The sequence below is a fragment of the Mauremys reevesii genome, unplaced genomic scaffold, assembly GCF_016161935.1.
Source record: "Mauremys reevesii isolate NIE-2019 unplaced genomic scaffold, ASM1616193v1 Contig3, whole genome shotgun sequence".
In the NCBI taxonomy this organism is placed as follows: Eukaryota; Metazoa; Chordata; order Testudines; family Geoemydidae; genus Mauremys; species Mauremys reevesii.
In genome coordinates, this window is record NW_024100840.1 from 175782 (window position 1) to 200135 (window position 24354).

Below are 24354 nucleotides of genomic sequence, written 5' to 3' on the forward strand. Positions count from 1 at the left end.
AAATTTGCCCACAGCCGCCCAGGTGTTGTAATTGTAGCGGCTAAGCAGGGCTTGTTGGTTTGCTACGCGGAGTTGCAGGGCCCCTGCCGAGTACACCTTACGGCCCAGTAAGTCCATTCGCTGAGCCTCCTTCGATTTAGGAGCTGTCGCCTGCTGGCCGTGGCATTCCCTCTCATTGACGGACTGGATGACAAGGGAGCAAGGGGGAGGATATACATATAGGTACTCGTACCCCCTAGAGGACACCATGTACTTGCGTTCGACTCCCCTGGCAGCGGGCGGGATAGAGGCTGGAGACTGCCAGATGGTATCAGCATTGGCTTGGATCGTCTGAAATAACGGTAGGGCCACTCTAGTGGGGGCGTCAGCTGGCAGAATGTCTACGACCGGATCCTCTATCTCCGAGACTTCCTCCACTTGGAGGTTCATATTGAGTGCCACCCGTCTCAGGAGGTCCTGATGGGCCCCCAAGTCGATTGGAGGAGGGCCCGAGGAGGATGTTCCCACCACCGCCTCATCTGGGGAGGAGGAAGAAGAAAGACCGGGGACAAGCGGGTCCTGCGTGGGCTCGTGCTCCTGGACGACCTCCTGTTCCAGTGGGATCTGGGAGTCCGGTGGCTGAACGGGGGCTTCCTCCGTACCGGTCGGAGGGGGACGACTAACTGTCACCTCTGGCACCTGGTGCTCTGATGGGACAGAGCAAGATGGGATCACAGGTACGCCTGGGGCCTGGTGGTACGCCCAAGGTGTCCAGAATGACCACTGAGGGCCTTGATCCTGGGCCTGGGTCTCCTGGAAGACTCTGGTGGGCACATCTGAATCACGGTCCTGCGCGTATGAACTGCCCGCATGGGACTACACTGATGCATGTCTGGATGGCCATGGAGGAGCTGAAAAGCCCGGGGCAGAGTCTCCCTCTCTAACTGACGTCGCTTGACGCAGCACAGGGGATCGGTACCGGGAGGCATACCGGTACCAGGAGCAAGATCGGGACCTGCGACCGGAGCGATGCCGGGAGGTCGACCGAGATCTCGAGGCTCGACGTCGGGAGTGGCTACGAGAGTCATGGTGCCTGGAGCGGTGCCGGGAGCTGGAGCGGTGCCAAGTGTACCGGGCCGGTGAATGGGATGCTGACCGGTACCGCGAGTGTGACTGGTACCGAGATGGAGAACAGTGCCGGGACTGGGAGCAGCATCGGGACCTGGATCGGCGACGAGACCGAGAACGTCTGCGGGACCGCGATCGTGAACGGTGCTGCTCTGTGGTGCCGACGGAGGGTGGTCTGATCAAGGCAGGCTTGCCGATTGATTGTATAACCCGCACCGGTGGTGCCAGGGGTTGAGGCAGCGCAGACTCCGTCAGAGCAATCCACTCCCTTGCTGTGGAAAATGTCTCTGGCGTGGAGGGAATAGTGAGCTCAACCATGGGGAGCTTTCAGGCACCGGACTCGACGGCTCTTGCGGGGCTGGAATCGATGGTGCCAATGTTGTCGGTGCCACGGCAGGTGTCGGTGCCGGGCGGTCCAACTTACTCGAGCACTCTGGCTGCGGAGCAGGTGGCTCGGACGCAGCAGGAGTCTTGTGCCTCTTCGCCCTCAGGGAAAGGGATCGGTGCCAAGCGGACGTTAGTGCTGGTGATGGTCGGTGCCTAGAGGCCTTGGCGGTACCGGCGCGATCCAGTGCCAAGCGCTTCTTGAAGACTGTCCAGTGCTCGGTGCCAAGGGTGGAGGAGTAAGAGCTGCCTCCATCAGGAGCTGCTTGAGACGGAAGTCCCGCTCCTTTTTTGTTCTTGGCTTAAAAGCCTTACAAATGCGGCACTTATCTGTTAGGTGAGATTCCCCGAGGCACTTAAGACAGGAGTTGTGGGGATCTCCTGTTAGCATCGGCTTGTGGCAGGCCGAGCACGGTTTGAAACCCGGTGAATCGGGCATGGGCCCCAGCACCGGGTGCGGGGAAGGGATAATCCCCAAACCCCTCTGAACTATATACACTAACTATACTGTAAATGAATAAAGTTAACTACAACTATAGAAATTTGAACTATATACACAAGAATTAATGAGAGAACGACGAGTAGCTAGGGAAGTGGAGGTCAGCTAAGCCGCGCTCCACTGTTCCAACGACCAACACGGGCGGTAAGAAGGAACTGAGGGTCGGCTGGGGTATATATCCAGTGCCATAGCAGTGCCACTCCAGGGGGCGACCCAGCCGGCCCACCGAGTGTTGCTAGGGTAAAAATCTTCCAATGAACGTGCACGCGGTGCGTGCACACCTAATTGGAATCGATATGAGCAAGGACTCAAAGAACAAGGAGTAATGGTCTCAAGTTGCAGTGGGGGAGGTTTAGGTTGGATATTAGGAAACACTATTTCACTAGGAGGATGGTGAAGCACTGGAATGGGTTACCTAGGGAGGTGGTGGAATCTCCTTCCTTAGAGGTTTTTAAGGTCAGGCTTGACAAAGCCCTGGCTGGGATGATTTAGTTGGGAATTGGTCCTGCTTTGAGCAGGGGGTTGGACTAGATACCTCTTAAGGTCCTTTGCAACCCTGATATTCTTTGATTCTAAAGGCCTCCTTCCCATCAGTCCATATGATGAAGATGTCATCGATGTAGTGCAAGTAGAGGAAGGGTGCTAGGGGATGAGAGCTGAGGAAGCTTTGTTCTAAGTCAGCCATAACAATTTTGGCATACTGTGGGGGCCATATGGCTACCATAGCAGTGCCATTGACTTGAAGCTATAAATTGTCTGTCTGCAAATCTGAAACATTTGTGGGTGAGGACAAAGTCGCAAAGCTCAGCCATCACATGTGCCATGGCCTCATCAGGGATACTGTTCTTGACAGCTTGTAGCCCATCTTTGTGTATGTTGGTGTAAAGAGCTTCTACATCCCTGGTGGCCAGGATGGTGTTTTCTGGAAGATCACCAATGCATTGTAGTTTCCTCAGGAAGTCAGTGGTGTCGCGAAGATAGCTGGGAGTGCTGGTAGTGTAGGGCCTGAGGAGAGAGTCCACATAGCCAGACAATCCTGCTGTAAGAGTGCCAATGCCTGAGATGATGGGGTGTCCAGGATTTCCAGGTTTATGGATCTTGGGTACCAGATAGAATATCCCTGGTCAGGGCTCTAGGAGTGTGTCTGTGTAGATTTGTTCCTGTGCTATAGCAGGGAGTTTCTTGAGAAGATGGTGTAGTTTCTTTTGGTAACCCTCAATGGGATTGGAGGATAGTGGCCTGTAGAATGTGGTGTTGGAGAGTTGTTGTCTGGCTCACTACAAAAGCAATTTTCCCTCTCTTGGTATTGGCACGTCCTCCATCAGCTATTGGGAGTGGGCCACATCCACCTTGACTGAATTGGCCTTGCCTACACTGGTTCTTCACTTGTAAGCTATCTCCCTTCTCTTCATGAGTCAGCATATTTATGCCTGTATCTGTAATCTCTACTCCATGCATCTGAAGTGGTTTTTTACCCACAAAAGCTTATGCCCAAATAAATGTTAGTCTTTAAGGTGCCACCGGACTCCTCGTTGTTTTTGTGGAAATATAATGGTTCTCTTCTATAAAAGCAAGTCGCTAGCCCGCTTCCTTGGAGAGAGACCTCAGAATGAGAAATTAGTCTGTACTGGAGCTAGTGAAATCAGCTGTTACATTTAAAAAGCTGAATAAACAGCTTTGTGACTCCCTGACTATGTAGGCCCCTTACCCCCATTGAGATCAATGGCAGCTCTTTATGAATCCCATCCATAGTTGTCAGCACAGTTAAACTTCTACTTTTTCTTTCCCCAGACCGTAGCTGGAGAATCAAGAGCTGAAAGCAACTACAATTGAGCTGAGCTGTGGAAGACTCAGGGTCTGGTTCTAGCACTGCTGGAGATTGCTGTTTGCACTTGGGCCTGTCACTGAGGGTACGTCTACACAGCAATTAAACATGTACAGTTGGTCAGCTGGTTTGGGCTCAGGCTTGGGCTCTCGGGTTGCAAACCTGCTGCGTAGAAATTCAGGCTGGAGCTGGAGCCTGAGCTCTGGGACCCTACAAGTGGGGATGGTCCCAGAGTCCGAATATCTACAGTGCAATTTTTACCCCACAGCCCAAGCCTGAGCCCAAGCCACCTGACCTGGGCCCTCCGAGGCTGTGCTGCGGATCTGTTATTCCAGCACAGACACACCCTTAGGGTGGGATCCACAAAGGTACTTAGGCAGCTAAGCCCCAGAGGTTGATGCCTACATCCATACATCCAAGTTTGCATTCATCCAATCCATACTTCTTTAACTTGCTGGCAAGAATACTGTGACCATAACAAAAACTTTGCTAAAGTCAAGATATATCACATCCACTGCTTTCTCCATATCCAAAGAGCCAGTTATCTCATAATAGAAGGCAATCAGTTTGGTCAGGCATGACTTGCCCTTGGTGAATCCATGTTGACTGTTCCTGATCACATTCCTCTCCTCCAAGTGCTTCAAAATGGATTCCTTGAGGACCTGCTCCATGATTTTTCCATGGACTGAAGTGAGACTGACTGGTCTGTAGTTCTCTGGGTTCTCCTTCCCTTTTTTACAGATGGGCACTATACCCCAATCGCCATGAATTTTCAAAGATAATGGCCAATGGCTCTGCAATCACATCAGCCTACTCCCTCAGCACTCTTGGATGCTTTAGATCTGGACCCATGGACTTGTGCATGTCCAACTTTTCTAAATAGTCCTTAACCTGTTCTTTCACCGCTCCGGGATGCTCACCTCCTCCCCATGCTATGCTGCCCTAGGACAGACCTGTTTGCCCACCTCTGTTTGGGAGAGCTGTGGACATCATACAGGGAAATCTTATAACTTTACATAAAATGACACCACACTTATTTTATTAGGATGATACTGACCAGCAAATTATGAGTTTTGAAATATCTTACAAGACATACTCTAGACAAAAATAATTACAGTAATGTGTAGGGTGTGAACACAGGGGTATATTCTGTCACAGTAGCAGGGGTGGCTCTAGGATTTCCGCTGCCCCAAGCAGGGCGGCACACCGCGGGGGGCGCTCTGGCAGTTGCCGGTCCTGCAGCTCCGGTGGACCTCCCGCAGGCATGCCTGTGGATGCTCCACCGAAGCCACGGGGACGGACCCTCCGCAGGCATGCCTGCAGGAGGTTCACCGGAGCCATCTGCTGCCCTCCCACGGGACGCCGCCTCAAGCGTGCGCTTGGCACGCTGGGGTCTGGAGCCAGCCCTGCACAGTAGCCAACCTTTCCTTTCTCAAAACACACACCTGGATATCTCACGTTGACCTGAGCACATACGTAGTGATTCAATGCTACTTCCAATTTATCTGGAAATTGACCAGTGGGTATAACACAAGTATTCTGTGACTCTCTTCTTCATTCACAATAAACTCATATGTTGCCTTCACCCTGTGTTAATAAGTATGTGTTAATTTATGATCCATAACTCATTAATTCATGCTTCTGTTTGAAAAGGTTATCGAGTCTATGTGACATCATAAATCATCTACTTAGAGAACACCTTCCTCCAGACAGAATGGGTGGAGGGATGGGAGGACAGGAAAGAGAAGGACTCTGTTATAATATTTAACCTAGTGGTTAGGGAGCTCACCTAGGATGTGGGAGATCCAGGCTCAAGTCACCCCCTTTGCTGGATGAAAAGAGATTTGAACTGGGGTCTCCCACAAGTCTCCAAACCACTGGACTAATGAGTCATTCTCAGTTGCTGCCTGGCCCAATTCATATTTAATTATTGATACAAAAGCTTCAACAAGCAAGACTAAGAGAGACCCACATCAGCAGACCCAACAGTCCAGGGTTAGGGCACTCACTGCCTCCACGCCCCTCCAGCTGTATTGGGTGGGAAGGAGCTGAGGCACCTGACTCCAGGACAGAGTTCCCGGCTCTGCATCCCAAACAGAGACAGCCACCTCCCTGCAGCCCAGACTTAGGTGCCTAAATCCCAGAGTGGCGTATGGCTTAGGACACCCCCACCCGCCCATTTTGCATTTCCCATTGGCTGCCTTAGGGGGCTCCCCATCTAGCATGTTGGCTTTTGTGGATCCCATTCTGAGGTGCCCGTCTCTCCCCATTCAGTGTGTAGGGAGCCTGGGCAGCCAACTCGGGCCCTGTGGATCCCAGTGATTTTCTAGGTGCCTGTGAGTTAGGTGCTGCAGTGCTCAGCATCACAGCACCTCAGTCCCTTTGTGGAGCCAGGCCCAAGTGACGACCACTTTCCACTCTCTTTCAGAAATTCCGTGAGCTACTGAGCACTGACGTGGGATAGACACCTTAACAGAGAAAATGTCTGACCAGGCAACTCCCCCTGCTGCATCTGGATCACATCAAGGTAAGATTTTTACCAGTTGTATTTGGAGAAAGTTGTGACAATCGTGTGATCAAGTCATTGCATCATGGGCCCAAGTTGTGCTGCCAGGCAGTTGTTCATTGGCTCAATTTAGGCCTGACCCAATACCCACTGACATCAATCAAGGAGTCTTTCCAGTGATTTCAATGGACTTTGGGTCAGGCGTTATATTCATATCTGGAACGGGCCACATGGCCACTGCAGCTCTCCCACCAGAGAACCATCAATGACCAGATGTTCAGAGTCCAGCCCACTCCACCTGGTCTAGTGTTGAATAGAACAGGCAGGGCCACCCAGAGGGGGGAGAAAGTGGGGCAATTTGCCCCAAGACCCGGGCCCCGGAGAGGCCTCGCGAGCCCTGGCCGAGAATCCCTTCCCTGGCACAGGCGGGGCTAGAGGCTTCTTGGAAACGCTGGTGGCTGCCACACGGAGCTGCGGAATATACTGCCGCCTGCTGCACAGCCCTTTTCCAGGGGCTCGATTGGCTGAGCTGCCCACAGAGCAGGACCCAGGGCAGAGGTAAGCGGGAGGGAGGTGCTGGCAGGTTCTGTCCCACACGGTGCTCAGCCATGCCCCAGGCCCTACAGGGAGGTGAGGATGGGCGCAGGGACGCCTGGGCTCTATGCCAGCCCTGCCATGGACTCCCCGCCGGCAAGTGGCACCACCTGGCTGCGCCCCACGCGAGTGCTCCTGCTGGGCACGCCGGGCATGGCACAGGGGCTGGGACGGGGCAGCTCTGTGCCCACAGGGAAGCTAGGGGGCTCCCCGCACTCTTGCAGCACCGCTAACTGGCAGCTGCTGGGGATGGAGTAGAAGGGGGAAGGCGCTCTGGCTGTGCTCGCAGCGCGTCTCCCAGGCAGCAGCAGATCCGGCTGGAAGGAGCGCTGCAGGTGGCTGGAGAGAGCGCACAGAGCGCGTCTGGTGACTGTGGATGACTGGCTGCAGGGGGTGCGCAGAGCTGGGGGTGGCTGGAGAGCACATCTGGTGGCTGTGGGTGACTCTGGCTGCAGGGGGTGCACAGAGGTGGGGGTGGCTGCAGAGAGCGCACAGAGCGCGACTGGTGGGTATGGGTGACTCGGGCTGCAGGGGGTGCATGGAGCTGGGGTGGCTGGAGAGAGCGCGCAGAGCGCATCCAGTGGTTATGGGTGAGTGACTGGCTGCAGGGAGTGCACAGAGCTGGGAGTGGAAGTTGGATCAGTGTGGGGGGAGCATTTAGGAGTATTCTCTGCAATGAGTTTGTCAGGCCTCAGCAAGGAAGGGCAAGCCAGTCATTTGGAAATAGTTCCCGCTGTGTCTGGACAATGCTGTGTCCTGATCAATACTTGTCTGGAAAACTTGGCTTGTAAGCACAGCGTTGACTTTTGGAAGCAGAAATTCTCCCCCTCAAGAGGAAACAATCCCTTTGCATTTCTACAGTCCAAAACTCAGTCCATTTGTTTCTTCAAATAGCCCTTAAAAATGTGCTGTGGGGGTGAGAGCTTCCCTACGACAACCTTCAGCTTGTGTATACCAGCGATGTAATGACTGGCAAACCGGGCTGATTTTAATGGAATCAAGGACAGTCTGCAGCCTGACAGACAGGAGACTTCACTGGCCTCCGCACCATGCTAATGGTCACGCAGCACATTGTGTGGTAACCTAGGGCTGTGTCTGTGTATGTAGCTGTACGGTGAAAACCCAGTTGTGCTGTTAACTTGCAGGGCAATCATTTTCTGCTGTAAACCTTAACTCCAGTCAATAATACACCCTTTGGCGTGTCTCTGCACTCAGGTTATATGTACTCAGCTGATTTACAGTGGTAAATACCATGTTCCCCCAATTGACACAGGATCAATAGTTCACATCAGGCAGTGACAGTCCACTTAGCTTCACCCTGCAAGTTCTGAGTTCAAATTAGGAGCCCCGGTCATGGACAAAGGCCCATTGCCTTAGGTGCTGTGCAAACACAGAACAAAAAGACAGTCCCTCACGTCCCCACAGTGATTTTCAAGTTCACAACCAGCTCTAATACACATGAAGAGCATGAATAACATGAACTAGCTGGCTGGTTTCAAGAGCTGTGGGGCAAGATAGACTGATTAGAGTTTGAGATTTTGTTTAGTTTTTCATTTGCTTTCTTCCTGGCAAACATTGCAGTAACTTGACTGCTGTGTCTACCCAGGTGGGCCTCCTTTTAACTGCTGTGGCGAAGTGGAGGGATAGCTCAGTGGTTTGAGCATTGGCCTCCTAAACCCATTGTTGTGAGTTCAATCATTGAGAGGGCAATTTGGGGAACTGGGGTAAAAATCTGTCTGGGGATTGGTCCTGCTTTGAGCAGGGGGTTGGGCTAGATACCTCCTGAGGTCCCTTCTAACCCTAATCTTCTATGAAAGGGCCCTTTATAAATGCAGAACATAATAATCAGATCTATTACAATTACTACCAGATGGCAGGGTTGCCCTGGGGGGGGCAAGTGGGGCAATTTGCCCCAAAAGAATATAGTATTGCAACTTTTTTTATGGAAGAGGCCCCCAAAATTGCTTTGCCCCAGGCCCTCTGAATCCTCTGGGTGGGCCTTAGAGCAGGGGGCAGATGGAGCATGCTCAGAATTCCCACTCTCCCTGGAGAGCCAGTGGCAGTTAAATCTCTGCATGATAAACCTTCCCAGCCCATCATTTCTGAGGAGAGAGGAGAAGAGTTTTGACTCAGTAATTCCATCCCAGGCAGACTGATGAGGGGAAGGGGGAATAGAATTCCCCAGTGGCTTCCTTGCCATGAAAAGACGTGTAGAACACTAAGCTAACCCTGTGTTCCCCACTATAGACACACAGACTTTAAAGCCAGAAGGACCATTGTGATCATCTAGTCTGACCTCCTGCACAGTGCAGGCCCCAGAACCTTCCCTACCCACTCCTGTAATAGACCCATAACCTCTGGCTGAGCTACTGAAGTCCTCAAATCATGAGACTTGAAGTTATAGAGAAGCCACCATTTCCACGACTTTAAACCTGCCAGTGACTTGTGCCCACTGCTGCAAAGGAAGCAACCTCCCACCCCCGCCAATTTGACCAGGAGAAAATTCCTTCCTGATCCCAAATAGAGCAGTCAGTTGGACCCTGAGCATTTTGACAAGACCCAGCAGCCAGGGACCTGGCAAAGAATTCTCTGTAGTAACTCAGAACCTTCCCCATTTAGTGTCTGATCACCGTTTGTTGGAGATATTTGCTACTAGCAGTCACAGATCAGCTACATGCCATTGTTGGCAGTTCCATCATCCCCTTCATAAACTTACCAAGCTCAGTCTTGAAGCCAGTTTGTTTTTTTGCCACCACTGCTCCCCTTGGAAAGCTGTTCCAGAACTTCACTCCTCCAACGATTAGAAACAGTCACCTAATTTCAACCCTAAACTTGTTGATGACCAATTTATATCCATTTGTTCTTGGGTCATAACTTAAATAGCTCCTCTCCCTCCTTGGTGTTTATCCTTCTGATGTGTTTATAGTGAGCAATCATATTCCCCCCTCAACCTTCTTTTGGTTAGGCTAAACAAGCCAAGCTCTTTGAGTCTCCTTTCATAAGACAGATTTTCCATTCCTCGGATCATCCTAGTAGCCCTTCTCTGTACCTGTTCCAGTTTGAATTCATCCTTCTTAAACATGGGAGATCAGAACTGCACACAATCCAAATTCTGACCCAGCCCCCAGAACAGACATGTTTCTTGGTCAATCATAGAATCACAGAACTGGAAGGGACCTCGAGAGGCCATCAAGTCCAGTCCCCTGCTCTCATAGCAGGACCAAGCACCATCTATCACATCCCTGACAGGTGTTTGTCTAAACTACACTTAAAAATCTCCGATGATGATGAAGATTCCACAACCTCCCTAGCAAATTTATTCCAGTGCTTAACCATCCTGATAGTTAGGAGGTTTTTTCTAATGTCCAACCTAAACCTCCCTTGCTGCAATTTAAGCCCATTGCTTCTTCTCCTATCCTCAGCGGTTCAGAAGAACAATTTTTCTTCCTCCTCCTCGTAAAACCTTTTACATACTTGAAAACTATTATCATGTCCCTTTCTCAGTCTTCTCTTTTCCAGACTAAACACACCCAATTTTTTCAATCTTTCGTCATAGATCAAATTTTCTAGACCTTTAATCATTTTTTGTTGCTCTTCTTGGACTTTCTACAATTTGTCCACATCTTTCCTGAAATGTGGCTCCCAGAACTGGACACAATACTTCAGTTGTGGCCTAATCAGCGCAGAGTAGAGCGGAAGAATCACTTCTTGTGTCTTGCTTACAACACTCTTGCTAATACATCCCAGAAGGATGTTTGCTTTTTTTGCATCAGTGTTACACTGTTGACTCATATTTAGCTTGTGGTCCACTATGACCCCTAGATCCCTTGATCCATCATTAATCTGCAGAGTCCACAGTGCAGTCTCTTTAACAACTATATTTCAGTCTTTTCCCCTGCAGCTCAGATGTGCTCAGCTCCCTGGCTGAGGGTGTCAGACTTGCCCATAATAGAGGAAAGCTGGCTGTATTTTAAAGAAACCTTATTGAGGTTGCAGGAACAAACCATCCCGATGTGTAGGAAGAAAAGTAAATATGGTAGGTGACCAGCTTGGCTTAACAGTGAAATCCTTGCTCGTCTTAAACACAAAAAAACAGCTTACAAGAAGTGGAAGATTGGACAAATAACCAGGGAGGAGTATAAAAGTATTGCTCAGGCATGCAGGAGTGAAATTAGGAAGGCCAAATCACACTTGGAGTTGCAGCTAGCCGGAGATGTTAGGAGTAACAAGAAGGGTTCTTCAGGTATGTTAGCAACAAGAAGAAAGTCAAGGAAAGTGTGGGCCCCTTGCCGAATGAGGGAGGGAACCTAGTGACAGAGGATGTGGAGAAAGCTAGTGTACTCAATGCTTTTTTTGCCTCTGTCTTCACAGACAAGGTCAGCTCCCAGACAGCTGCACTCTGCAGCACGGTATGGGGAGGAGGTGACCAGCTCTCTGTGGAGAAAGTAGTAGTTCGGGACTATTTAGGAAAACTGGATGAGCACAAGTCCATGGGGCCGGATGCGCTGCATCGGAGGGTGCTAAAGGAGTTGGCCGATGAGATTGCAGAGCCATTGGCCATTATCTTTGAAAAATCATGGCGATCGGGGGAGGTCCCGGATGACTGGAAAAAGGCTAATGTATTGCCCATCTTTAAAAAAGGGAAGAAGGAAGATCCAGGGAACTACAGGCCAGTCAGTCTCACCTCAGTCCCTGGAAAAATCATGGAACAGGTCCTCAAAGAATCAATTCTGAACCACTTAAAGGAGGGGAAAGTGATCAGGAACAGTCAGCATGGATTCACCAAGGGCAAGTTATGCCTGACTAACCTAATTGCCTTCTATGATGAGATAACCGGCTCTGTGGATGAGGGGAAAGCAGTGGATGTGCTATTTCTGGACTTTGATATAGTCTCCGACAGTATTCTTGCCAGCAAGTTAAAGAAGTATGGGCTGGATGAATGGACTGTAAGGTGGATAGAAAACTGGCTAGATGGTCGGGCTCAACGGGTAGTGATCAATGGTTCCATGTCTAGTTGGCAGCCGGTATCAAGCAAAGTGCCCCAAGGGTCGGTGCTGGGGCCGGTTTTGTTCAATATCTTCATTAACGATCTGGAGGATGGTGTGGACTGCACCCTCAGCAAGTTTGCAGATGACACTAAACTGGGAGGAGTGGTTGATACGCTGGAGGGTAGGGATAGGATACAGAGGGACCTAGACAAATTAGAGGATTGGGCCAAAAGAAATATGATGAGGTTCAACAAGGACAAGTGCAGAGTCCTGCACTTAGGACAGAAGAATCCCATGCACTGCTACAGACTAGGCACCGAATGGCTGGGCAGCAGTTCTGCAGAAAAGCACCTAGGGGTTACGGTGGATGAAAAGCTGAATATGAGTCAACAGTGTGCCCTTGTTGCCAAGAAAGCTAATGGCATTTTGGGTTGTATAAGTAGGGGCATTTCCAGCAGATCGAGGGATGTGATCCTTCCCCTCTATTCAGCACTGGTGAGGCCTCATTTGGAGAACTGTGTCCAGTTTTGGGCCCCACACTACAAGAAGGATGTGGATAAATTGGAAAGAGTCCAGCGGAGGGCAACAAAAATGATTAGGGGGCTGGAGCACATGGCTTACGAGGAGAGGCTGAGGGAATTGGGATTGTTTAGTCTGCAGAAGAGAAGAATGAGGGGGGATTTGATAGCTCCTTTCAACTGTCCAGGCAGTGTGCAGAGGCAGTCAAAAAAGCAAACAGGATGTTAGGAATCATTAAAAAGGGGATTGAGAATAAGACTGAGAATATATTATTGCCCTTATATAAATCCATGGTACGCCCACATCTCGAATACTGTGTACAGATGTGGTGGTCTCACCTCAAAAAAGATATTCTAGCACTAGAAAAGGTTCAGAAAAGGGCAACTAAAATGATTAGGGGGTTTAGAGAGGGTCCCATACGAGGAAAGATTAAAGAGGCTAGGACTCTTCAGTTTGGAAAAGAGGAGACTAAGGGGGGACATGATAGAGGTATATAAAATCATGAGTGATGTTGAGAAAGTGGATAAGGAAAAGTTATTTACTTATTCCCATAATACAAGAACTAGGGGTCACCAAATGAAATCAATAGGCAGCAGGTTTAAAACAAATAAAAGGAAGTTCTTCTTCACGCAGCGCACAGTCAACTTGTGGAACTCCTTACCTGAGGAGGTTGTGAAGGCTAGGACTATAACAATGTTTAAAAGGGGACTGGATAAATTCATGGTGGCTAAGTCCATAAATGGCTATTAGCCAGGATGGGTAAGAATGGTGTCCCTGGCCTCTGTTCGTCACAGGATGGAGATGGATGGCAGGAGAGAGATCACTTGATCATTGCCTGTTAGGTTCACTTCCTCTGGGGCACCTGGCATTGGCCACTGTCGGTAGACAGATACTGGGCTAGATGGACCTTTTGGTCTGACCCGGTACGGCCTCTCTTATGTTCTTAACTACCTGAAGGGGGTTCCAAAGAAGCTGGATCTAGACTGTTCTCAGTGGTACCAGATGACAGAACAAGGAGTAATGGTCTCAAGTTGCACAGGGGGAGGGTTAGGTTGGACATTAGGAAAAACTTTTTCACTAAGAGGGTGGTGAAGCACTGGAATGGGTTACCTAGGGAGGTGGTGGAATCTCCTTCCTTAGAGATTTTTAAGGCCCAGCTTGACAAAGCCCTGGCTGGGATGATTTAGTTGAGTTTGGTCCTGCTTTGAGCAAGGGGTTGGACTAGATGACCTCCTGAGGTCTTTTCCAACCCTGAGATTCTATGATTTCTGTCCAGCTTCAAAACTACTGAGTGCGCCCACCGCATAACAGCACTCTTCTGTATGATTTTGGCCCTGTCTAGCTGAGTTTCCCTGCTCTGCTCTCTGACGAGCCAAACAAAATCTATTCCTCCTCCTCACTGCCACTTGTTTTCTTTGGCGAAAAATTAATAAGATGCTGCAGTGTAAAGCACAAGGGTTATGCTTGTCCACTGTAAGCAGCATCTCTACCTTGTGCTGTTCATTAATTAAATGCACAAACATCAGCCAGGCCCTCATCACCACCAGGCAGCAACTGCTGCCCTCCCAAAGTCAGTCACTTCAGACCACCCTTTTCCCCCACTGGAGCTGCTTGCCTGTCCCCCTTTTCCCTCTGACATGAGAACAGCTGACCATCCCTGGCAGAAGCCCTTTCATGTCTCAGTATGGGGTCAGTGTTTCAACTGAACCTCTTCACACAGCATTTCCCCTCTTTTCTCAACCTGCCTTTCCTGACATTATTTTGTCTTCCCATTTGTCCCCCACATGGTGTCCCCCTTTATCTCCCCTCTTTGCATGTCCTCCCACAGTCATGGTTATTTCGTCCGAGCTGGGAGTAGTTCCACGGCCCAGGTCTGTAGTTATGAGTCTCCCCTGCTGGTGAACAGATTCATTGTTCTGGCCTAATGTAGCCATCTGGGGAGGCTGCAGTCAGAGAGAGAGAGATAAAGAGGGACCCCGAGCCACCAAAGGACTGAGGCACCTAATTCCCACTTTAGGTACCTGAGGCCAAAATGTAGGCACTACTGAGATCCTTAAAATCCCAGTTCAGCTGCTGTCTAAGCCTGTAGGCATTTAAATTTTTGCCATAAAAGTTCCCTAGGTGCCTAGGTTTCTGCCTCTGGGCATGTGCAGAAGGCCTAGCTCACACCTAACCCCCCTTGGGATCCTCTGAGCAGCCTACTGGACTGGCCCCATACAAAATCCCAGAGGTGGTGCTGCTGCCTCCCTTGCAACTTGTAGTCTAATGGTCAGGATGCTTATCTGGGAGGTAGGAGACCCTGTGTTCAGTCATAGAATATCAGGGTTGGAAGAGACCTCAGGCAGTATCTAGTCCAACCCCCTGCTCAAAGCAGGGCTAATCCTCACAGATTTTTGCCCCAGATCCCTAAACGGCCCCCTTAAGGGCTGACCTCACAACCCTGGGTTTAGCAGGCCAATGCTCAAACCACTGAGCTAGCCCTCCCCCTTGCTCCAGTGACTAGTCCATTATTTATCCAAAGTGCAACAGCTTCAATAGCAGATTTCAGAGTAGCAGCTGTGTTAGTCTGTGTCCGCAAAAAGAACAGGAGTACTTGTGGCACCTTAAAGACTAACAAATTTATTTTAGCATGAGCTTTCGTGAGCTACAGCTCACTTCTTCGGATGCATAGAATGGAACACACAGATAGGAGGTATTTATACATACAGAGAACATGAAAAGGTGGAAGTATGCATACCAACAGGAAGAGTCTAATCAATTGAGATGAGCTATCATCAGCAGGAGGAAAAAAAACTTTTTGAAGTGATAATTAAGATGGCCCATAGAAGGTGTGAGGAGAACTTAACATAGGGAAATAGATTCAATTAGTGTAATGACCCAACCATTCCCAGTCTCTGTTTAGGCCACAGTTAATTGTACCTAGTTTGCATATTAATTCGAGTTCAGCAGTTTCTCTTTGGAGTCTGTTTTTGAAGTTTTTTTGTTGCAAAATTGCCACCTTCAAGTCTGTCACTGAGTGGTTAGAGAGGTTGAAGTGTTCTCCCACTGGTTTTTGAATGTTATGATTCCTGATGTCCGATTTGTGTCCATTTATTCTTTTGCGTAGAGACTGTCCGGCATGCCCCTCTGCCATGTACATTGGCCAAACCGGACAGTCTCTACACAAAAGAATAAATGGACTCCAGGTTTCACAGCTGGGGGCCCCAAGCAGAGGTAGGAGCCTGAATCCCAGACAACAGCAGGACTTAGGACATACCCCTGTGATTGGTATAGCCCCTGGGCTGGCTTAGGCAGCTCCCTGCCTAGCTCTTTCCCCATTCATTGCATAGGGAGCCTAGGGGGCTAACTGAGGCTTTGTGGATTCTGGTGATTTTTTTTCCCTAGATGTCTAAGTCCCTTTGTGGGCCTGGGTCAAAGAGACTCTCTCATGGGTAGCTAGGACCTATTCCATGAACGTCTTTGAAGAACCAAGACAGAAACCCATGAGGTTTGTATAAGGAGACATGCTAACCGTGTGTAAGGAGACTTGGAAAACTGGCTAGTCCATAGAATCATAAGGCCTGATCATTTGTGATGCTGAATGACAGCTTCTTGGAGCAGTTGGTCCTGGAACCCACAAGAGGAGAGGCAATTCTTGATTCAGTCTTAAGTGGAGCACAGGATCAGGTCCAAGAGGTGAATATAGCTGGACTGCTTGGTAATCATGGCCGGCTCTAGGTTTTTTGCCATCCCAAGCAAAAAAATTTTTGGCTGCCCCCGTCCCTGCCCAGGGCTCCTCGCCGCACCCCCCTGCTGCCCCAGCCCTGGGCTCTCCCCCCACACACACACACCCTGCCACCCCAGCCCTGGGCTCCCCCCTACCCTCCACCAGTGCCCCCCACAAACACCTCCTGCTGCCCCAGCCCTGGGCTCTCCCCCACACACACCTGCACCCTCCTTCTGCCTTAGCCCTGGGTCACTGGTGACTTGCTCCCAGGGCGGGTCATTCAGCAGGGATTTTAGATGTGCACAGAGCACAGACAGGATTGGTTCCCATATGGTTACAGAGCTACTGTAAAGTGGAACAATTTTCAGCTGGTGTGATTGGAGGAGATCTGGATGCATATTATAAGACTGTCCTCCATAAATGAGGAAAAGTTGAGGTGCCTTTATTATTCTTTTGTTCCACTCTTTCTTTCTATGGGGCAGTTAGGGGCAGGGGTCCCGGGCAATCAGGGGACAGGGAGAGGGGTGGATGGGTTGGGGTTTCTGTGGGGGGCAGTCAGCGGGAGTGGATTGTGGCGGGTTGGGGCTACCCTCCCTCCCTATGGAGTGTCCTGTTTTTTTGAGTGTTAAAATCTGGTCTCCCTACCATCCACAGTGAAACTCTCCACTCACCGCTGCCGCATGAGGTTCCCCCGCATTCCTTTCCAGTTGGTAGTGGCCAAAGGAATGCTGGGAAATGTAGTTCTTTCCCTGCTCCAAGGCCAGCTCTATAGGCAGGGAACTAACCAAGGAACTACAGCTCCCAGGGCCCCCTGTTGGTTCTCAGCTCCCATGCTAGATCCCTGCCGCCCCTGCAAATGGGTTGCCCCAAGCAGGTGCTTGCTTTGCTGGTGTCTAGAGCCACCCGTGTTGGTAATAGTGACCATAATATAATTAAATTTAACATCCCTGTGGTGAGGAAAACTCCACAGTGGCCCAGCACTGTGGCATTTAATTTCAGAAAGGGGAACTACACAAAAATGAGGAGGTTAGTGAAACAGAAATTAAAAGGTACAGCACTAAAATAAAATGCCTGCAAGCTGTGTTGAAACTTTTTAAAGATATACCATAGTAGAGGCTCACCTTAAATATATACCTCAATTTAAAAAACATAATAAGAGAACCAAAAAAGAGCCACCATGGTTAAACAACAAAGTAAAAGAACAGTGAGAGGCAAAAAGGCATCCTTTAAAAAGTGGAAGATAAAGCCTAGTGAGGAAAATAGAAAAGAGCATAAACTCTGACAAATGAAGTGTAAACATATAATTAGAAAGACCAAAAAAGAATGTGAAGAACAGGTAACCAAAGACTCCAAAAGTAATAGCAAAAGTGTTTTTTTAAATACACCAGAAGCAGAAAGCCTGGTAAACAACCAGTGGGGCCACTAGACGATCGAGGTGCTAAAGGAAGCACTCAAAGATGATAAAGTCATTGAGGAGAAACTAAATGGTCTTCACTGTTGAGGATGTGAGAGAGATTCCCAAACCTGAGCCATTCTTTTTAGGTGACAGTTCTGAGGAACTGTCCCAGATTGAGGTATCATTAGAAGAAGTTTTGAAACAAATTGATAAATTAAACAGCAATAAGTCACCAGGACCCGATGGTATTCACCCAAGAGTTCTGAAGGAACTCAAATGTGAAATTGCAGAACTAACTGTAGTCTGTAAACTATCATTTAAATCAGTTTCTGAACCAGATTACTAGAGGTTGGCTAATGTGACAACAATTTTTAAAAAGGGCTCCAGAGCTGACCTTGGCAATTACAGGCCAGTAAGCCTTACTTCAGTACCAGGCAAATTGGTTGAAACTATCATAAAGAACAAAATTGCACGATCCATCTTCATGGGTGGGGGTAGAGAAACAACCAAGTCTTTTGTCCTCTTTAATATTCCGCCAATGTCCATCTGGCAAAAAAGATATAGTGGCACTAGAAAAGGTTCAGAAAAGGGCAACTAAAATGATTAGGGGTTTGGAGAGGGTCCCATATGAGGAAAGATTAAAGAGGCTAGGACTCTTCAGCTTGGAAAAGAGGAGACTAAGGGGGGATATGATAGAGGTCTATAAAATCATGAGTGATGTAGAGAAAGTGGATAAGGAAAAGTTACTTATTCCCATAATACAAGAACTAGGGGTCACTAAATGAAATTAATAGGCAGCAGGTTTAAAACAAATAAAAGGAAGTTCTTCTTCATGCAGCGCACAGTCAACTTGTGGAACTCCTTGAGGAGGTTGTGAAGGCTAGGACTATAACAGGGTTTAAAAGAGAACTGGATAAATTCATGGTGGTTAAGTCCATAAATGGCTATTAGCCAAGATGAGTAAGAAATGGTGTCCCTAGCCTCTGTTTGTCAGAGGATGGAGATGGATGGCAGGAGAGAGATCACTTGATCATTACCTGTTAGGTTCACTCCCTCTGGGGCACCTGGCATTGGCCACTGTCGGTAGACAGATACTGGGCTAGATGGACCTTTGGTCTGACCTGGTACGGCCGTTCTTATATTATGTTCTCAGGTGTCGATGGACCTTCCCTCTGGTGCAGTGTTTGACACCTTCTGTTGGAGACCCACGTTTCACACTAGTTAATGTCTCTCTTCTGTCTGGTATTTACACAGTCAGAGAGGCTCACAGCACAAACTTTCAATGGGATACAGATGTTCTGAGAGAGATTAGTGCTGGCAGCAACTCATGAGCGTTCAATGAAGTCTGAACACTAGACCCATTCTTATCATTCTAATGCCTGTTTGAGCAATACTCACACACAGGGGAGCCAGACTGATTCCAGCTCTGTGTTGGCAGCATTCAGTTGAGACACGGGAACCTTGGCATGGGCTGGCACCAGCTGGGCTGGCACCAGCTATGCCAGCATCACCAGCTGATGTTTCAAAGTGCTCTAAAATCCACATGCACAGGCAGATTGTGCTGAAAACTGGTCTGGCCCAACAGGGCTGGGGTATAAAATGAGGCCAGTGTGAGAGTCCCATCCTGGATAAATCCCTCATGTGCCTGGAGAGGCAGGCTGACCTCCTGACAGGCAGCACCAGGTGCACTGGGTCGGGTCTGGCCTGGGAACAGGTACACTCAGTGCTTGTCTCACACACGTTGTTCTGAGACCGATGTGGGACACTGAAGACAGTGGGATACGCTTGGGGCTCACCCCTCCCACACAGTACCTGGATTGGGAGAGGAAGGAGGAGAACAGCTGCTGAGATGGATGGGCCAGTTCACACCTCTGTGATTCTCTCCTGCTGCAGATGGATGAGCAGGTCCCTTCCACTGCTGTGCTAACCCCCAAAATGCAATGGGGCTCTGGAGCACCCTTCTGGATGCTAGACATGCACCCTTTGTCCCATCAGCTCCCACCTTCCCTTCTTCTGGTGGCCCCTCCAGCCATACTGAGGGCACTGGGGGACCAGGAGGAGGGCAGGGCTGGGTGCGGAATGGCAGTGAAGTGTGCCCAGGGAGCTGTCTCGTGCTCCCCACAGGAACCCCTCAGTCATGGCCCCCAGCACCACCACTTATCACAATACAAGGGCAATTCATTGCCAACAAACGTGTTAACACAATGCTAAGGGCATGTCCCCCACATTGCACCCCACACAGGGCCATCCCTAGTGGGGTGCGGGGCCTGGGACAACCCTCCCACTCCACCTCAAGCCCTGCCCCCATTCCACCCTGTCCCCCAAGCCACTGCCACTTCCTGCTTCTGCTCTGCCCCCATTCCACCCCCCCATTCCACCCCTCCCCCTAAGTCCCCAGTCCATCCTCCCCCGAGCGACACTGGGAGCCAGCAGGTCAGTGCAGGGACAGGTCGGTAGCACTGCTGCTGGCCCCCAGTCCCGTGCTGGCCCCAACATATCCCCCTGAAGCAGGGGTGGGGCTGAGGAGTGGGGCCAAGCTGGGCTGGCAGCAGGCCTGGCGTGGGGCCCCCCAAAGCACAGGGCCCAGGGCGACTGCCCCAACCTGTCCTGTGGATGGGACGGCTCTGACCCCACAGAGCCCTTGCTCGGCTCCCTTTGAGGGATGCTCCAATTCAATCCCTGTCAGACACCACACAGGACTGTTTCCATGACTTTAAACAGGGGGTCAAACAGTAACTGAAGTAAAATCCACTTAGACAAGCTCCATTTGGTGCAGATCAGGCCCAGCAACTTCAGATGTATAAAGCAGAAGTCAAACGGTGCCAGATTTCCCTGTGCTGGGCCCATTTCCCCAGGTCTCACACTCAGCTGTAGTAATTCCATGTCAGCCATTACTGTGCTATGCAGTGGGGGTCGGCCTCTCTGTCTCTCACCCTGGGGCACCACAGAAACGCTTGTGTCAGCAGCCTGTTGTCAGGCATTGGGGTGTTTCACTGGTGAACTCCCCTTGCCCAGCCCAGGCACATGGGGGGTGACACTGAGTGCTGCCCCCCCCACCCACGTATCGGGTGAGGTGAGTGCGGCCCCTGCTGCGGGAGCTCTCACCCCACAGCTGCCCAGCCCCTGCCCAGCAATTATTTCAGCTCCAGTACCCGTCTGTTCAGCCACCGCCAGCCTCACCTCTGCTCCTCCTGGGCTTCTTCACCCTCTCCCTGGCCTGGGGTGGCCGCAGCAGGTTCCCTTTTCCGTTCCAGGCAGGGAGGGCAGCTCCAGGGGCTTGTCACCTCCTTTGCCCCTGTCCAGGCTGGATGCTGCCCAGGGAGGGCAGAGGAGCAGAATCATGAATCATAGAATCTCAGGGTTGGAAGGGACCTCAGGAGGTGTCTAGTCCAACCCCCTGCTCAAAGCAGGACCAAACCCAACTAAATCATCCCAGCCAGGGCTTTGTCAAGCCGGGCCTTAAACACCTCTAAGGAAGGAGATTCCACCCCCTCCCTAGGGAACCCATTCCAGTGCTTCACCACCCTACTAGTGAAAACGTTTTTCCTAATGTCCAACCTAAACCTCCCCCACTGCAACTTGAGACCATTAGTCCTTGTTCTGTCATCTGCTACCACTGAGAACAGTCTAGATCAGTGGTTCCCAAACTGGTGTTTGTGAACCCCTGAGGGTTCGTGAAATGTTACAGGGGGGTCTCAGGAAAAAAATCCCTAATGGTGGACAGAGCTGTCCCTAAGGACCCTGGCAGCACAGGGCCAGCAGCCCAGAGCCCCTGGACTTCCAAGAGCTGAACAGATCAAAGCAAGCAGATCTATCACGCTGAGGAGATTTAAACTTCAAGACTCCTTATAAGCAATGGAAAGGGAGGTGGATAGTTTTTGCTGGTTTTCAAATGAAATAGGCAGCTAGTCTTGTTTTTAAAATTATTATGAAGAACAAGTTTAAACTTTGTTGTAACGTGCGCTGTTTGCCTGGACTGCTCAAGCCCTGAATGCTTGTGTAGGAGGAACTCTTTGAGTTGGCTTCTTAAATACCTTCCTGCTGTTTCACATCTGATAGTCCTTGATGAAACCTAGGAGCCTTGTCTTGTAACAGGCTTGTTCAAAGTGATTCAAGCTACAAAAGTGAGATATTGGAAGAGTGTTGCTGTTTTCATAATGTAATAAAAATATTGTAATGATAAATAATAATTAATAATAAATAGCGTGTAATAAATAGTGTGTCATAAAACAAATTTTATATTCCCAAGATCATTGCTTTTATCATTTATACTCAGGTAAAGGAAAAAATCCCTGGAAATATTCATTTTTACAAGGGAGTTCGTGAGACTTGACATTTTAGTGAAAGGGGTTCACGGGTTGTTAAAGTTTGGGAACCACTGGTCTAGATCCATCCTCTTTGGAACCCCCTTCCAGGTAGTTGAAAGCAGCTTCAAATCCCCCCTCATTCTTCTCTTCTGCAGACTAAACAATCTCAGTTCCCTCAGCCTCTCCTCATAAGTCACTCTATCCCCGCTCTATCACTGTTGCTCCCAGCAGGGGAGAGGCAGGAGGGAGGGGCACTGCCCTGAGCGCTGAGATCTTTGTTCCCCCATGTGAGAGTGACCAGCGGAGGGGAGACTCGCCAGCTTCTGGCAGGGCTGCACTTCCCAAGGGGCTGGCGCTTTCACAGCATCGTCAGACAGGCTGCAGCCCCTCTGCGATCCCGTCACTCATGGAGAATCACGAGCGCTGGCAATGCTGAGTAGCAGGTGGCCCTTGTCCCGAGGAGCTGACACTGCAGACAGACAGGACAGACAGTGTGTGGGGGACGGGGTAGAACACACCAGCAGGGTGAACAATGTGATGGCAGCAAACAGCATGTTAGTGCCATTTTTTGGGTGGGGTGTTATTTGAAAATAAAAGTGTCATAAGTAGTTAGTTAAGGGTTAAGGTCTACCTGTAAAGGGTTAACACAAACCTGGTGAAACACCTGACCAAAGGACCAATCAGGGAAGAGAATTTGAAAATCCCAGAGAGCGGGAACTTGGGTCTCTGTGTTCTTTGTTCTGAGTTCTTAGCCGTCTGGACCTACACCAGACCAGACGCTTAATCAAGTCTGCTCATTTCCCTGAACTAATTTCTTCTATTCAAGCTAGTGAGTATTAGAAGAACTGGGTAATTGCATATAAGAATCCTGTGTCTGCAATTCTGTGTGTTTGTATTGATTATTCGTAATTTTGCCTGTATTGTTTGTACTGAGGAAAAGGGAGAAATTTCTCCAGGGATTAATAAGATTAGACCCTATGAATGTCTATCTTGGATTCATAGAGATTGTGTATTTTTTTTCTCTTCTTTTTTTTTTATTCTTTTAATAAACTCTTTTAAGTTCAGGACTTGGTTAAGTTCCTTACCTGTGGATTCAGGGGAAGGAAGCTAGGCGCCATTCTGTGGAGACAAGGGTTGTCTCCAAACAGAGAAAGCAGGGAAGGGAGAGGGAAGGAAAGAAATCTTTCCCCCTCTGTGATTTGATCTGTGCTTCCCCGGGAAAATCTCTGGAAGGAGGAGAGGGAGGGGGGAAGTGGGCTGCTTCCCTGTGTGTAGAGATTCAAGGCGTTTGAATCCAGGTATCTCTCTTCAGAGCAGGCTGGAGAGAGGGAAGAGAGGAGACCTACCCTAAGGGTTAGGGTGGGGGAAGAATACATGCGGGTCCCCATCTTTGAACCCAAAAGCTCAAAGTGGGGGTGAGATCCCAGAGAGGGAAGAGAGGGGAGGGGGAAGGTTCCTCCTCTGTGGTTTGAATCTGGGTTCCCCAGGGGAAGCTTGGGGGACAGGCAGTGTGTCAGACACTTTAACCTGACTGGTGGCAGCGCAAAGGAGACCTACCCTAAGGGTTAGGGTGGGGGAAGAATACATGCGGGTCCCCATCTTTGAACCCAAAAGCTCAAAGTGGGGGTGAGATCCCATGACAAAAAGGTAACTGAAAATCAATCTGAAGGGAAGGGGGCAGAGGAGACGAGCGTAAGAGGAGCAGGTGTGGAGTGAAGTTTCTTTATGGTTAGTAAACTTTTGAAATAAACCATCACAAACAAGGGAAACTGAGCCAAGATTTCTTGTTCAACAAACTATTCATGAACAATTTTTTCCATGATTGAAGTAAGCTGTACTGACTGGCTGGCATTCTCTCTCTCTCTCTCATTCCCAGCACAATCTGATCTGAGAATCGTCCTTGTTGGTAAAACTGGATGTGGGAAAAGTGCAACAGGAAATACGATTCTTGGTGCTGAAAAATTTCTTTCGGATATCTCACCCTCTTCAGTTACAAAGGACTGTGAAAAACAGGAAGCGTTTGTTAATGGGAGGAAAATTACAGTGGTCGATACTCCTGGCCTTTTTGACACTAAGAAAAGTAATGAAGAAACTTGCCAAAAAATAGGTGAGTCTGTTAACCGCCTATCTCCAGGCATCCATGCCATTATTCAAGTCGTGCAGCTGGGTCGTTTCACTCAAGAAGAAAAGGACGTGGTCAAGGAGATACAAAAGGTTTTCAAGTTTGAAGCAAAGGACTACATGATCATCCTGTTCACCCGAAAAGAAGATTTAGGGAAGAAAACACTGGATGAGTTCTTATCAAAGGGCGATGAAGATCTTTGGAGTCTGATTCAGACTTGTAAAAACCGACGCCTCGCTTTCAACAACAGAGCCGAAGGAACAGAAAAATCTGCTCAGGTTTCTGAATTGCTTAAAATGATTGATGCCATGGTGCATGGAAATTATGAAAAGCCCTGTTATACAGAAAAAATGTTTCACAAGGACCTGTCATTTTTCGAAAAATACTGTTCTATACTCTAA

At 49.4% G+C, this 24354-nt stretch overlaps 1 protein-coding gene across 1 annotated transcript in view; it reads left to right on the forward strand.

Annotated features, from left to right (window-relative positions):
- Positions 1–24354, forward strand: part of LOC120393785 (GTPase IMAP family member 4-like) — a 39942-nt gene extending 15588 nt beyond the window's left edge. The window contains exons 2-4 of the mRNA XM_039518277.1: positions 3782–3900; positions 6244–6342; positions 23708–24354. Coding sequence (XP_039374211.1) covers positions 6297–6342; positions 23708–24354 — 693 coding nt within the window. The 5' untranslated portion in view covers positions 3782–3900; positions 6244–6296. The remainder of the gene's footprint in view (positions 1–3781; positions 3901–6243; positions 6343–23707) is intronic.